The 15,867-nt window shown below is 45.2% G+C and overlaps 1 protein-coding gene across 4 annotated transcripts in view; it reads right to left on the bottom strand.

The window, feature by feature from the left end:
- TMEM241 (transmembrane protein 241) overlaps positions 1 to 15,867 on the bottom strand; it is a 120,935-nt gene that overhangs the window by 63,679 nt on the left and 41,389 nt on the right. For all 4 annotated transcript variants that reach the window (XM_084780741.1, XM_084780742.1, XM_084780740.1 and 1 more), the window contains 4 exons: positions 13,578 to 13,626; positions 12,278 to 12,323; positions 6,496 to 6,531; positions 1,690 to 1,724 (listed from right to left, as the gene is read on the bottom strand). In XM_084780741.1, coding sequence (XP_084636867.1) covers positions 1,690 to 1,724; positions 6,496 to 6,531; positions 12,278 to 12,323; positions 13,578 to 13,626 — 166 coding nt within the window. The remainder of the gene's footprint in view (positions 1 to 1,689; positions 1,725 to 6,495; positions 6,532 to 12,277; positions 12,324 to 13,577; positions 13,627 to 15,867) is intronic.

Below are 15,867 nucleotides of genomic sequence, written 5' to 3'. Positions count from 1 at the left end.
TTCCTCTGCTGACACACGCCTGCTGGCCATGGCTTGGTCATGGCATTTAACCCCTCCAGCTCCACCTCCCTCACTTGCACATTGTGGTAGCACTGGGCTAACTGTTGAGATGCCTCCCAGCTCTGATGATTGTGTGCAGATTTAAAAGCACAATCACACAGCTGAAGGACAAACAGGTCTCAGTGGAGGGAATATATGTAGGATATAATATAATATATATGTACAGGTAGATATATATATCCAAAGCCACTGGGACTAACTCAGAAAGTAAATATGGGTAAGCCAGGGGGAACCTGGCTGTGCTGACTGACCCTTCCTTCTCAGCTTTTCACTGTTACTTCTCTCCTTCATTAGCCCATTGACTGGGAACCAGGCCTAGCTTGTTGGGCTGCTGGGGCCCAGGCTCTGCCCTACAAACCCTAGTGACCTACCCAGACAGTCTCACTGGAAGTGGCCCTGTGACCCTGAACCACCATTAGGGACCAAAATAAGCCTCTTTGGAAAAAATAATTTACCCAGCCTGTGGTTTTGTGTTACTAACAATGGAAAATAGGTCTTTAAGACCTTTCAAAGTTAAAAATAAATAAATAAAACTGCAGAATAGAACAGAGCATTTGGGGAAATTCCTAATCCAGAAGGACAACCTCAGAGTAACTGAGGCAACAACAAAGTAAAGATAACTTGAAAACCAACCCCAGCTTTAAAAAGATTGGGCAGTGATATATGATGAGAAATTACATTAAGATGACGTCAGCAGGGCCAGCAAGATGCCGCTGAGGTCAAAAGCACTCGACCCAAGGACGACTATCTGAGCCTGAGCCTGAGCTGAGAACCTACGGGAGAACCGACGCTGCTGAACACTGTTCCCTGATATCCACATGCATACCGAAACACACACACACATGCACACATGCACGCACGCACACATGTACACACATTCCCGCACTCATGTGAGAACCAACGCTGCTGAACACTGTTCCCTGACATCCACATGCATACTGAAACACACACACACATACTCATACACACACACACACACACACACACACACACACACACACTCACACACACACACACACATACACACTCGTGGAAAATACACACATAAGGAAGACAATATTATGTCCAAGGGTCAGAACTAGAGCTCATTACAGTAAGCAAAACAAGCGAGATCCAGAGAGACAGCTAAAACATGTTTTTTTCTCATGTGCATATTCTAGGCTTAAAATATACAAACTTACATGCATGACATGAAAGTATAAGGAGACAGCCTGGGGGAGAGCAAGGGGAGGTGGTGGAGCGGGACAGTGAGTAATATACAATGATACATATGTATGAGAATGTCACTATAGAGCCTATTATTTTGTAGGCTAATTAAAAAATTCAAAGGTCAAATATAAGGTAAAAATTAAAAAAAACAGGGATAAGAATAATTCATGAGCAATAAATCCACAATGGAGTATTGTTTCCATCCTCCTGTTCTGCAGTGCTGGGATGAACCTAGGGCCTTGGACGCGCTAGGCAAGCACTCTGCCTCTGAGCCACATCTGCACCCATCCACTGAGTGAGGTTTCAAGTCCGTGGACCATGCCTAACCTCATACTCTCTTTCAGAATGCCTTCAGAGATCTAGCCAGGCCCCGAGTCCTGGGCAGAACAAGGTTAATAAATGAACAGCACAGTGGTTTACCTGTGGGATGAGATGCAAATGCCAGGAGTACCATGCTGAAAAAAAAAAAAAACAAGCATGAAAAACACAACAAAGCAGTTAAGAAAGCGTTCTCCAGCACACACACAAGCACCCAAAAATGCACTGAGAAGGAAATACACATTTCCATCCAATTTCACAGGTTAGATTTGCCTGAAAGCCGTCTGTGCTCCTTGGTCCTTCTACCTGAGCCCAGACCCCGAGAGAACGGGAATTCAGGGGAATCACTCTGTCTTGGCAAGAGTGCTCATGGTGGGACAAGGGTTTTGCGTGCTCCCTGTTTAGTGCTCTCTTGCCCTGGCTGGTCCTAGTATAGTTTTATTTACCTTAACATGATTATTTGAAAGCTAAGCAAAACAAGTTCCAAATTTCAATTAGGTTGCGAGCTAAAAGCTAGCTGTTGAGTGTGAGCTAAGGATTTATTTGTCATAATATAAGCTGTGTAAAAAGTAGTTAAATTTCCAGCTGTTTCACAAATGTATCCATCTTCCTATTGTACAGCCAAAAACTACCTGATAATAAATGATGAGGGACGTGAGGGAGCCATATTCCGCCTTGGCACTTACATCCCTCTCTCTCTAGAGGCCCCTCCATCTCCCCGAACCCACTGCCCGCCTCAGCGCAGCTGCCAAGGGCTGAATTCCCACCTTGTGGAACTTCTAGCAAGACTCCATGTCATCTAGGCAACCGGCCTAGTTCCGGGGTAGGAACAGGAGTCGGTTTACAGGTACAGGGAGGCTGGTTCTGGTCTACACCCTGGCTGTGTGACAGAACAGCCCAGCATCCTGGCTTACATCAAAATCTCCAGGGATGCAAAAATGCATTTCTGATTTTCCAGACTCATCCTCTAAGACAGAGGGTCAATTTGAAGCCAGGCTTCATGGTGCTAGGCAAGCGCCCTGCTAATGAGCTGTATTTTAAACCCTACCTTATGCTTTTGGTTTGTTTTGTTTTTTTTTTTTAATGGGATGCTCTTAGATCAGCAGAGAAGAGAGAAGGCTTCTGATAAATGGGGAGGGAACAAGCCCTGTGTCCCAGTATCCAAGAACCTGTAGGCTTGTACGACAGAATTTACAATGGTCAGAAACACACACACACTACATGAGACTTCAAAATTGGCAATGCCTAGTCCTGCCCATGTATGTGTTCTGTACATCTTTTTATATCTTTAAAATGTACACCCTTCACTATTTAAGCCTGTAGATCCTCTTTTGGTTTAACTTCAGGAGCATCAGTTACTTCTCCCATGGAAGGATATGGGGATCCCTTTCCATCCCAAAGTACCATCCAGGACCTACCATGGAACCTTAAATACTCTCAGCATCACTCTATTAGGTTAAAAACAATTCAGGGTTGACTCTCAAATCCCTGTTTGTAATTTTACAACTCGGTCTTATCCATACTGTGCTGTACCCTCCTGGGGACCAGAGGAGGTCTTTGTGTTCCAGGCCATCATTGGACCTTTGAAAAAGTAGGGAAATCCCTACTGAGAAACACCTGGAAGGGAAAAGAAGTTCTTACAGAGAGCTATTCAGGCTACTGTGTTCTTCTTGCCTTGGGAGCTAAGGAGAGAGGGATCAGAATAGATCCTATTGACCTTACTATATAAAGTCTTACTGGTCTGCATTAAAGGGAATCTTGATTAGAAATTTCCTGACTTGATTTGTTATTTCTCGTGTCTCTGTATCCTACTTTCAATCCCCACTCCCTCTTTCAGGTGAACCCTGATTCGATTTTTCCAGCGGGCCAGGACCCGACAAGTCAGCTCTCACAGGAGAACTGTAGGGAAAGCCAGGGAAAGTGTGATCTCCAAATGCTAGCCTGCATGTTGTCTGTCTCACTGAGTTTCACCCCAGAGAGCACCTGTCCATTTCTCAGTGACAAGCTTGCACATAATCTCACCCAAACAAGGAAGCAGAGAATGTGTTAGCAATGTTACACTAATGATTTTATATTTTATATACCAGGGGAATTCAGATTAGAAGGCATGGTGGCGCACACCTTTAGTCCCAGCACTTGGGAGACAGAGGCAGGTGGATCAATGTGAGATCGAGGCCAGCCTGGTCTACAAAGCAAGTCCAGGACAGCCATGGCTAACACAGAGAAACCCTGTCTCAAAAACCCAGGAAAAAAAAGAAGAATTTACAATACAAGGCCACCCTCATTTACTACCTAAATTCTCCAAAACGCAGACAGAAGACACTTAGGAGTTTCGGTTATTTTTAGTCCTCCAGCCAACCTTTCCCTTATTCATCTGTCTGAACCGCAGAACAGCGCCAGCTCTCTCCTTACTCGTACACTCTGCCTTCTCAGAGGGGAAGGACCGTGTTTTATTTATCTCTGGATCTGAAGCATCCCAGTCCACACACACAACAGGTGCTCAAAGCAGGCTCTGCTGCAGTTCATGCCCTCGAGGTGCATCTGCGGTGGGGGCACGGAGGAGTCAGAGTCAGGAGCAGGTGTATTCTCAGAGCCAGAGCCAGAGAACCGTCCGCTTGTCGCATCTGCACGCTGGCATGCAGTGCTCCTGGCTGCCAGACAGGGACAACCCATACATTTGAGCAGAACGCAGGCTCCTGGATGCTGATTTCCCAGCCATTAAAAAGTGGTCCTCGTTGTGATTCATTTGTCTTTGCCACTTTACTGAATGAAAAAAAATCTGGACAGAGTTAGGGCTTTACTGGAGTGTGCCACAGCCTCAGCCAGGAAGTCCTGAATACCAGGGTCACTCATCGTCAATAAACAGCCTCACCCAGATGGAGGGAGAAAGGACAGAATAAAGAGCTGAGGATCTTAGAGGCTCGTTTTCCCATGATGCATGGCATATATCTTCTGTGCAGAAATATTTTCTATGACCCAACAGCTGAGAAATAGTTTTACTTTCAGTGCTGTGGATTAATCGCAAAGCCTAGTGCATGCTGGGTACTTTACCACCAAACTGTAGCCCTGGGAAACATTTTTTTAAACACCAAGAACCTTTGGCATTTTTGGGGGAAAGTATCTTAAAACCCAGCCGGTAGATGGAAGGTGAAGACAGGCAGATCCCAGGGGTTCACTGGCTAACCAGCCAGCTGAAATGGCAAGCTGCAGGTTCAGTGAGAGACTGCCTCAAAAAATTAGATGATACTGGAAGCTGACCTCTATAACTAATACACACGCACGCACACATACGCATCACATGGCACCAGCTAGTGTATCTAAGCACAGCAGAACTAGTGACTAGGACTATCATTATTATTATTAGTAGTAGTAGTACAAAGGCATCAAACATCCATGCTTAGGGTGAATTTTACATTTAAAACAGTGTTTTGGGGTAGAGAGAAGATTCAAGTGGTTAGTGTGTACTGCTTTTGCAGAGGACCTGAGTTCAGTTCCCAGCACCCACGTCAGGAGACTCACAAAATACCTATAACTCCAACTCCAGAAGATCTGATGCCCTGTTCTGGCCTTTTCCAGTACTTGTTCTCATGTGTGTGCACATATGACCAAACACACAAGCCTATTTAAAAATCAAAATACTAAGGGGTGTTTTAATAACTGCTGGGTTGCACTGTACAACAGGAGCTTTCTCTGAAAATAGAGCTACAGTAAACGCTCAATGTCTTAAGTAACTCCACCAAATGTTGAGCTATATATCCTACCTGGTGCTCTCTGTGTGTAGGCTCACTTGGAGGGCAGCAGCAACTCTCACTTTCTCAGTCACGTGTCTGCAATGCACAGTCTGAGGCTGCTGAAGTCCAGGAGCCATCCTGAGCTATCTGATGGAGCAGGATGACCCCATCCTCTGCTGGGCCATACTGAAAAGTTTATAAACTAAGCCTGGGACATGACTAACCCCTTTAACAAAGACAGCGTGAAAACACCCTGAGAGTGTCGGAAGCTTCATTATCAAAGGGATCTGGCCTCTGCCTCTGCTCTGTACCCTGAGTAGTGTGTGTGTGTGTGTGTGTGTGTGTGTGTGGTGTGTGTGTGTGTGTGTGTGTGTGTGGTGTGTGGTGCGGAGTGTGTGTGGTGTGTGTGTGGTGCGTGTATGTGTGTATGTGGGGGGGGGTGTGGTGTGGGGGGTGTGGGGGGTGTGGGGTGTGTGTGTGTGTGTGTGTGTGTGTGTGTGTGGTGTGTGTGTGTGTGTGTGGTGTGTATGTATGGTGTGTGTGTGGTGTGTGTGTGTGGTGGGGGGTGTGGTGTGTGTGTGGTGTGTGTGTGTGTGGTGGGGGGTGCGGAGTGTGTGTGGTGTGTGTGTGGTGCATGTATGTGTGTATGTGTGGGGTGTGTGTGTGTGGTGTGGGGGGTGTGGTGTGTATGTGTGTATGTGTGGGGTGTGTGTGTGTGGTGTGTGCGTGTGGTGTGATATGTCTGTGTGTGTGTGTGTGTGTGTGTGTGTGTGTGTGTGTGTGTGTAGACATGAGGAACAGCCCCCCTGGGGAGCTCCTCTGCCACACTTTGGTAAGCCAGGCTCAGGGCCACTTGGATTCAGGATTCAGGATTCAGTCTAGAAACAAAGGCTTGGGCACTAGAATAAATACCCGTCACCGTCCAGGTGGAAGGGTGGGGCCTCTGCGGCTGCGGGCTGGACGGGTTCCCCTTGCCTGGGCTAAGGCAACGACAACCATTAGACTCTATATTGTGATCAACCCAAAACATTTTAAACTTGTTCCTTGCAGACAATGTGTTTAAAATTCTCTAATCAAAATATTGTTAGAAAACAAAAACTCATCTCTAAGCAGGATACACATTATTCTTTAAAAAAAAGGTAAAGTATTAAAAAAAAGAAGGTAAAGTATGTCTTACCTGAATACATAGTTTAAGTACTGCTGGTCAATGTCACTGAGAAAGGAGACAGAAAGAGATAAAACTCATTAAATGATGGAAGAAAATTTTAAGTCTATAAATGGTCATTATCCTCTATTAATAAATTCTACCTCTAAGTTACTGATTTCATAAAGTATCAAAGGAAAAGGAGTAACTGGTATTTGAGGTCAAGTCTTGTCATTTGACCTGAAATAACTTTTTAAATTCCAGGCGGTCACTGAACATGAACCCTTCACCTCTATGTTCTAGTTCTTTGGTGCAGGAAGTTTCTCTGCAGGCTACAAAAAGAGAAATGTGGACACCATCCCAGCCACAAAACCCTTGGCCTTTAACCTACAATCTGTCCTGCCTGCAAAACAAGCTAAGGCGATGGTGACACAGGACCCATGGGAGGAGTCAACCAATGTCTGATTTGACTTAAGGCCCATCCCATGAGAAGGCACCTATCCCCAACATTGATTGGGTAACCAACAACCAGAGATTAGACAGCCTAGTGACCTAGGGTAAACCCTAACACAACTGGCCAAAACCAAAACAAACCCAATAAAATGATTGCCAATGATATTCTGCTCTACTCATAGATCAGTGACTAGCCAGTCATCATCAGAGGGGCTTCGTCTGCAGCAGATGGCAACAGATGCAGAGACCTGCAGTCAGACATTAATCGGAAAGACAGTCTAAACTGGAGGTCTCCATAAAATCCCTCCCCTCAGAACTCAGAGAATCCCATGGAAGAGAGGGTGGAAGGATTGTAAGAAGTCAGGAGAACGTGGCCCTCTGAATCAACTAAGCAAGGTGCATATGGGCTCACAGAGACTGAAGCAGCAAGCACAGGGCCCACATGGGTCTGCCTCAGGTTCACTGCGTTCATGTTATAGCTATCGGCTTAGTATTGTTATGGGTCTCTGACCTTTTTTGCCTGCTGTTGGGACTCTTTTCCTACTGCTGGGTTGCTGTGTCCAACCTCAACATCATGTTTAGTTACCTCTTAGAAGCCTGTTCTTTCTAAAGAGAGACAAAAAGGGAAAGGACCCAAGGGGATGGGGATAGAGAGGAACTGGGAGGAGCAGGAGGGAAACTAATTAGGATATATTGTATGAGACAAGAATCTATTTTCAGTGCAAAAAAAATTAATGAAAATTAGATTATAGTCAAGGTAAAACTAAAAACAAACAAACAAAAAAGACATTTTAGGATCAACCAAATATATTCTTATTTCTTGTTAGTTATCCAGGTAAGTAAAGAATAAACCACAGTGTAGCTCCCTAAAATTTGGAGTTTGGATGACAAAGCTCATGACAGCAGTGGACATGCAGGTGACTGCTGAAGAAGCAGAAATACAGATTTTAAACCCCTTCCACCAATGGGCCCATTCATCTGGGGCAGACAGCTGCTAGCTCAGCACAAACACACACCTCACCTGGTCATCTGCTTCCCATGTATGTGTTGGCTACTCTCAAAGGAGTGTCAGCTATCAACCCTATCAACTATCTTAGAGCACAGGACTCTCTGTCTTCCAGGGCTGGCATTCTTAACAGACAGAAACCCACGGCCAGGGCTCAGGCGGAAGTGCAATTCGGAGGCTCTCGGCTTGCTCTCCAGGAACTGATGGAAGAAGGAAAGAACTGACTCCAAAAAGCCATCTTCTTCCCAACATACAAATCATAGCATGGGCACACCTCACATACGCACACCATACACACAATAGTATTTCTTTTTAAAAGGCCAGAATACTCAAATAAATTGAAAATTCAGCTTAAAACTTATACTTTATGTCCCAAGACCACATGGTACAAACTGAAACTATAAGAATCATGTGCTAAAAAAAAAAGAAGAAGAAGAAGAAGAAGAATCATGTGCTAGTCCCCTGTGTACCCCATTCCCAGCCCACAGCTCAGCTTCCATCTCCAGAGCCCTGTGGCCACCAGGGATAGACAGGTGAGACCTCTGTGCCCCAGCCCTCTGCCTGCTAGGCACCCCTGGGCAAGCACAGCAGTGGTGCTCTCCATCTCCTGGACCACAATCCTGCCTGCACTCCCAGAGGCCTGAGGCCATCAGGGACCACCAGAGGTAAACCATACCTGCTCCCCAGTGACCCATTTTCTGGCCCACAGCTTGGACTGCATTTCCTGAGGCCTGCCAACAACAGAGACAACCAGACGGCTAAAATCCAATGTAAGAACATAAATAACAAGAGCCAGGGCAATATGGCATCATCATGTGGCACCAGCCATCATACTGCAGCAAGCTCAGGAGATCTTAACGCGGATGAAGCACAAGAAAGCGACCTCAGATCCAGTTTTCTGAAGATGATAGAGGCCTTTAGAGAAAAAGAAATCCCTTAAAGAAATACAGGAAAATACAATCAAACAGGTAAAGGAAATGAGTAAAACTGTTCAAGACATGAAAATGGAAGTAGGAGCAATAAAGAAAACACAAACTGAAAGAATTCTGGAGATGGAAAGCCTAGAGAAGAGAACAGGAATAACATAAACATACCAAGCATTATGAACAGAACACAAGAGATGGACGAGAGAATCTCAGGCATTGAAGATACGACAGGAGAAACTGAGACATCAGTTAAAGAAAATGTTAAATCTAAAATATTCCTGACACAAAACTTGCAGGAAATCTGGGATACTATGAAAAGACCTAACCTATGAATAACAGTAATAGAAGAAGGTAAAGAGTCTCAGCTCCAATGACTAGAAAATATTTTCAACAAAATCATAGAAAAATCTCCCTATCCTAAAGAAAGAGATGCTTATAAACATACAAGAAGCATACAGAATACCAATTAGATTAGACAAGGAAAGAAAATCCTCCTGCCTCATAATAATCAAAACACTAAATCTATAGAACAAAGAAAGAATATTAAAAGCTGCAATGGGAAAAGGCCAAGTGACTTACAAAGGCAGACCTATCAGAATTATACCTATTTCTCAACCGAGACTCTAAGAGCCAGACATCGACCCACACATGTTAATAGTAGGAGACCTCAACATCCCTTGCTCACCAACAGAAAGGTCATTGAGACAGATACTAAACAGAGAAATAATGAAACTAATAGGTGTTATGAATCAATGGACCTAACAGATATCTACAAAATATTCCATCCAAACACAAAAACCTTCTTCTCAGCACCTTACAGGACCTTTTCTAAAATCAACCACATAGTTGCTCATGAAGCAAGTCTCAACAGATTCAAGAAAAGTGAACTAACACCTTGTATTTTATCAGACCACAATGGATTAAAGCTAGACTTCAGCAACAACAAAAACAACAGAAAGCCTACAAACTCAGAAACTGAACTTCTCTATACAGTGACCACTGGGTCAGGGAGGAAATAAAGAAATTAAAGACTTTCTAGAATTCAATGAAAATGAAGGCACAACATACCCAAACTTATGACACACAATGAAATCAGTGCTAAGAGGAAAGTTCATTGTAAGCATAAGGTTATTGTGTAATTCAAATGCTGATTTCTGTAACCCCACCCCCATATCTGGTTGCAATACTTGCTCTGAGAATCTCCTGTCTCAATGTTGTGTGAACACTGCTCTCCAATTGTCCCCTGATGTGCCAAAAAAAAGCATCTTACAGCCAATCCCTGAGTAAGGGGGATAACAGGACTGGACTTCCTGACAGCCAGGGAACGAAGAGTTAGAGGAGAAAGACGGGGATTGAGCCATAGGAGAGGTCCAGGAGAGACCAGGAGAGCTTGGCGGAGAAAACCACAGAGTGCAAGTATCTCTGGGATGTATGCTGGGAAGAAGCCAGATTATCTTAGAGGATGAAGAACAAAGTTAATCCTGCTCAGGATTGTGCTGTGAAGCTTGTTAAAATAATATAATGGAGTCTCAATTATTTGAATGATGGCCAGGTTAAGAGGAAAACTGAAAAACAAACACAATTTTATAAAAATAATTTTGCCTGGCGTCATGGCACACACCTTTAATCCCAGCACTCAGGAGGCAGAGGCAGGCGGATTGCTGCCTCTAGTGAGTCTAGGACAGCTAAGATAACATAGAGAAACCCTGTCTTGAAAAACCAAAAATAAATAAAAAAAATAATTTTAACAGTTCATAGCATTAATTGCCTTCATAAAGAAATTGGAGCTGGGTGTGGTGGTGCTTGCCTTTAATCCCAGCACCCAGGGAGGCAGAGGCAGGTGGATCACTATGAGTTCATGGCCAGCCTGGTCTATAAAGTGAGTCCAGGACAACTAAGGCTATACAAAGAAACACTGTCTGGAAAAACAAACACACAAGAAAGAAAATAAATTGGAGCCATCTCATACTAGCAGTGTAAAAGCACACCTGAAAGCAATAACTTGGAAACAAAAAGAACAATACAAAGAATCAACAAAACCAAGAGCTGGTTCTTTGAGAAAATCAACAAAATAGAAAAATCCTTAGCCAAATTAACTAAAATCCAGAGAAACTGTACCCAAATTAACAAAAGAGTCAACTAACCTGGGCTCATGGGACTCACAGAGACTAAACCATCAACCAATGAGCATGTATGGGCTGGGCGTAGATCACCTACACAAATGTAGCAGCTGTGCAGGGTTTTTTTTTTTTTTTTTTTTTGGTTTTTTGAGACAGGGTTTCTCTGTGTAGCCTTGACTGTCCTGGACTCGCTTTGTAGACCAGGCTGGCCTCGAACTCACAGCGATCCGCCTGCCTCTGCCTCCCAAGTGCTGGGATTAAAGGCGTGCGCCACCACGCCCGGCTGCAGCTGTGCAGTTTTGTCATCATGTGAGTCCCCTAGCAACGGGGCGGAGGCTGCCTGTGACTCTGCTACCTTCCTCTGGATCCCAAACCCCTAGCTGGGCTGTCTTGTCTGGCCTCAGTGGGAAAGGATGCTCTTGGTGGTGCTGTGACTTGAGGAGTCAGGGTGGGCTGATACCCATGGGGGACCACCCCTCCTCTGAAAAGGAGAGGGAGGAATGGGGTGGGGGCGTGAAGGTGGGACTGGGAGGAGAGGAGGGAGGAGGCTGGGATCAGGCTGGAAAGTGGCTAATTGAAGAAATAAGTAAATGCAAACAAGAAGAAAAATCATGTGATACTCATCCAACCTCAGATTTAAGTGAGCATCCTAGACTTTGTGTAGCTTTGTTTTTTTTCCTGGGACATGGTTTTTCTATGGAACTTAGTCAAGCCTTGAACGCTAGATCCTCCTGCCAAAGAGGAATTAATTACAGGTATTCACAACCATACCTTGCTTGGCTGGCTTCTGGCTGCAAAAACACTTCATTCAAAGGAGTGAAAACACAGAAACAGGGCCTTGTCACCCCCTAGGCCTTCCTTTGTGGGTACCCAGAGGCCAGCTGGGCCAGTCTCAACGGCCACCTCAATGGAGAAAAAAATTCTTTTCTTTCCTTTCCTTTTTTTTTTTTTTAAATTTACATTCACTGAGGTTGTTTCATTAGCTACCCACAACAAAGACTGGAAACCAGGGAGACTTCCAGATATAAACTGCGTCAAGTTTTAGGGGCCGTGGAAACAAGAACACAGAAGCTGCCCTCCTGAGCTAGACACAGTCAAGCAGCACCTCAACAGCTAGGGGTGTGGGCATTTCATTAAATTCTCATCGAATGGCAGAACCAGAGGGGCAAGAGACGTCCTTGCCTCTGCACACGTTGCTGAAGGAGGTGGCAAGAGGCCGGAGAGATAAGCAGCCCAATTAGCGACAAGATGTGTTTGTGGGTCTTGTCTCATCTGCTCAGCCAGCCAGTCCCCACACATCAAGAGCTTACCTTAGCATGCTGCGCTTCTGGGCCTTCCGGAGTATTCTGTAAGCCCCTGGATAGGAAGGACAGAGTCACTGGCACTGTCTGCTTAAGGAGCTGCGTACACTTGCAGTGAAACAGAAAAGAGTCCGCAAGGGAAACGGGAGGCTGGTCCTTCTCTCCCCATTTCACACACAGGAGAAAACAACACTGGGGGTAGCAGGGAACGTCAGTGGTCAGCAGGAGGTGCCAGGCCAGGAATTGCCACCAGGTGATACTGCTGACAGTTTTTTTTTTCTTTCCTTGTTATATGTGGAGAAGGGAAAGCCCCAAGATTTCTGATTGCAACCAAGTCAAACAAGAAATACTGAACTTATGACTTGAAATAAGATCAGATTGTTCGGGCTGGAGAGATGGCTCAGTGGTTAAGAGCGCCACCTGTTCTCCCAAAGGTCCTGAGTTCAGACCCCAGCAACCACATGGTGGCTCCCAACCATCTGTAATGTGACATGATGCCCTCTTCTGGCCTGCAGTTGTACATGCAGGCTGAACACTGTATACATAATAATAAATCAATAAATCTTTTTTAAAAATCAGATTGATTTTTAAATTCAGCTTTTGGGATTTTGTTTGGAAAACATTTTGGAAACATTTTAGACATGCTATTTTGAGTGCTAGAAATGAGCTCAAGCCAGAGGACGGGATTCCTGGTGGTTAGATGAAGTGAGCGTTCCTCAGGAACTGGTTTTCCATCCCCACAAGAAGTCCTCCCCCAGCTACCCACCCTCTTTATAAGCACCCACAGTGCTTATTAAGTGATTTCTCTTCCTCTCCAGCTCCCTGTGCGCCGTTTGCTATGCTCGCTCTCTTGCTATATCTCCCCTGTTATCTCCTGCTTCCCCAGGCCTGGCCATGTACACCTGTTTTCCTTTCTCTCTGCTCTGGAATCTTCCAGAATGCCTCTGGATATTTTCTCCTTCTTACCCACAATAAAAACCTTGCCCCTAATGGAGTGGTCGTGGCAGCAGTTTCTTCACTGCCGCCGCCACCCCCGTATATATCGAGCCCACTATTTTTAGGGAAGACCAACCAGCATTGCAAATAAAACCCAAAGCAAGGACAGTTTGGCACAAAAGAGAAATTATGTTGGAAATTGTAACATTTGAGGAAAAGTCCACAAGTACAAAAAAAAATCTGGAAAATGTCCATTTAACTTTAGTCTTTATATTTTAATTTTCCTATTGTCTAGGATCACTAAGAAAATGGCTACACAGTAAGAGTTTATAACAGTCCTCAGTCGTTTAAGTGAATACTTTCAAAAACTTACCTACACAAAATAGATGAATCACAGCCCAAAAATATCCATCTGGATCAAACTGTAATACAGGATTGAAAAGGCGAGGAAAGGCTAAGTTACGGCCCAACAGACATTTGTACAGCAATCAGAACACAGAGAGTGGGAGCTTCGGGCAACCCTCCTGGGGCCTAGAATCAGCTCGATGCCCACCCAGTGACCCTAAGCGTCTTCCTGGGTTCTGCCAGTACCCCACTCTGCCGCCACCCCCAATGTGTTCAAATGTGAAATCATGCCATCCAAAGGCCTGTGTCTGCTGTGGTAAGGAATGGGATCTGTCTTTAGGTGGGATAGGCCACTGTCTCCTCCCTTAAGAGGCAATCTGGAAGGGTGGGTCCATGACCTGGTCAGGAAAGTACGCCCGGGAACGCAGGCCACTCTAGGAAGGTTGGCTCACCTTAAGCCATGCTAAGGAGGCAAGCAGAATACTTATCCTTTTAGTGAGATACTGTACTTTTCCTTCGCAGAATCCCCACCCCAAGACTGTCCTACGGATTGCAAGGGGGTTCAGGTGTGCCCACCTTTTTATCTTCCAAGTGTTGCCCAGCACCTACATATGCTTTTTCTGAAGCTTTGGGCTTCCTAATTCCTTCTTGAAAGCTCTGCTCATCCGCATGGTGGCTGTCTGCTGACCCCACAGCAGCCAGCTTAACTTAAAGAGCGGGGCTTCCCTTCTCACCAGCCTTGCCTTCAGCTGCTCAGGGTTACAGCCTGCTCATTTGTGGTGGTGCTCTTTTAAACTCTAAAAAAAACTGTCCTCCAGCTTCTATTTGAGTTCACTCTTATGTTTTTTTTTAATTAATACAGCTAAGAACCCCCAAAGGAAACCCTCATTTCCCCAGTATCACGTGGTGATCATTAAGGACTTCCTAAGATTCCAGTGGCATGACAAGCTCTCATCCACATCTTTAGTCCCATCTACAGCCCCGCTACCCGAAGAGCAAGGATGTCCTGCGCTTTCCCAAGCGTGAATGTGTCCCCGTCACCTCAGCCAGGGGGACTTCCTCCTTCCTCCGCACTTACTTACTAACTTACTTTTGCAATGCTTAGGAACAGAACCCAGGGCACTGTCCACGCTAGGCAAGCAGCTTCTCTCACTGCCCCACGTCAACACTGACTCCTTTCTTTTCTCTTTCCTGCTACCTGCCGTATGACTTAATACCACCAAACACACTCCATAGCTTCCTTGGTCTGTTTATATCTCTCTCTGCATGCACTTTTCACTAAGGTATCAACTGCTGGAAGGCAGGGGTTAGAGCAGAGTACACACACCATAGGTGTGACTTAAAGTAAACCACAAGATGATCATAACTCAACGCACAACAGAGCCCTGCCCTCTTTCCTAGTCAACTCCCCGTCACTTTTCCACACTTAAGGCTGGTGAGCAGAGTGCTGCTGCAGCACCACAAAGATCTGAATAAAATTCTGAAATACATGTTTATTAGCCTGTTTGGACCATACTAATTCCTTAATAATAAAATACAGATTGAAACAGTGCCTATCTGTCTGAGGTCCAGGGGAGGGGAAGAGGGTGCCGGAAGAAAAAGGGAGGGTGGGAATGGGGCATACAAGAGGATAACAATCAGGATATAATCTGAATAAATTATAATAAATTAAAATTTTTTTAAGTCAAAGAAAAAGAAAAGGTCCCTATCCCTTCAATACTAAGCTTTTTTTCTGTTTGTGTGTGCATTTGTATGTACGCACATGTGTGCAGGTGCACAGGTGTGCATGTGGAGGCCAGACACAGACAGCAGGTGTATTCTTCCATTGGTTCCTCACCTTATATTTGAGATAGGATCTCTCATTAAACCTGAAGCTCAGACTAGCTAAAAGCCCCTGGGATTCTCTCTGCACTGGGAGTATGGTTTTACAGCACTGCAACCAGTTTTTGTTTGCTTGCTTGTTTGCGTGCTTGCTTGCTTATTTTTTAACTTGGGTGCTGGAAACCCAACTCTGGTCCTCAAGCACTTACCCAACAGGCCTGCCCCCCCAACCCCCCAGTCCACGCCGTGAGACTCTGAATAAGGTGAAACTCATAAAGCACTGGCACAGAGCCCACCGTGAGGCAAGTCCCCACAACTGTCAGGTATTCCTAATTAGGTGCTTCCCACGCAGAACTGAACGCCTCCCTGAGCAGAGCCCTGGCCTCCCTGGGTTATAATGACCTGTTGTCTCGGCCTGTTTCCCCGCCCGCTGCTCTAAATGGTTTCCAGTTTCTGCTGGAACCGACTATTGTCTGTATTCTTAGCCTGGTGCCTGA

The sequence above is a fragment of the Acomys minous genome, assembly GCF_964271855.1.
Source record: "Acomys minous genome assembly, chromosome: 4".
NCBI classification, from domain to species: domain Eukaryota; kingdom Metazoa; phylum Chordata; class Mammalia; order Rodentia; family Muridae; genus Acomys; species Acomys minous.
Note: the sequence above shows the minus strand (reverse complement) of the source record. Positions and strands in the feature narration are given on the sequence as shown.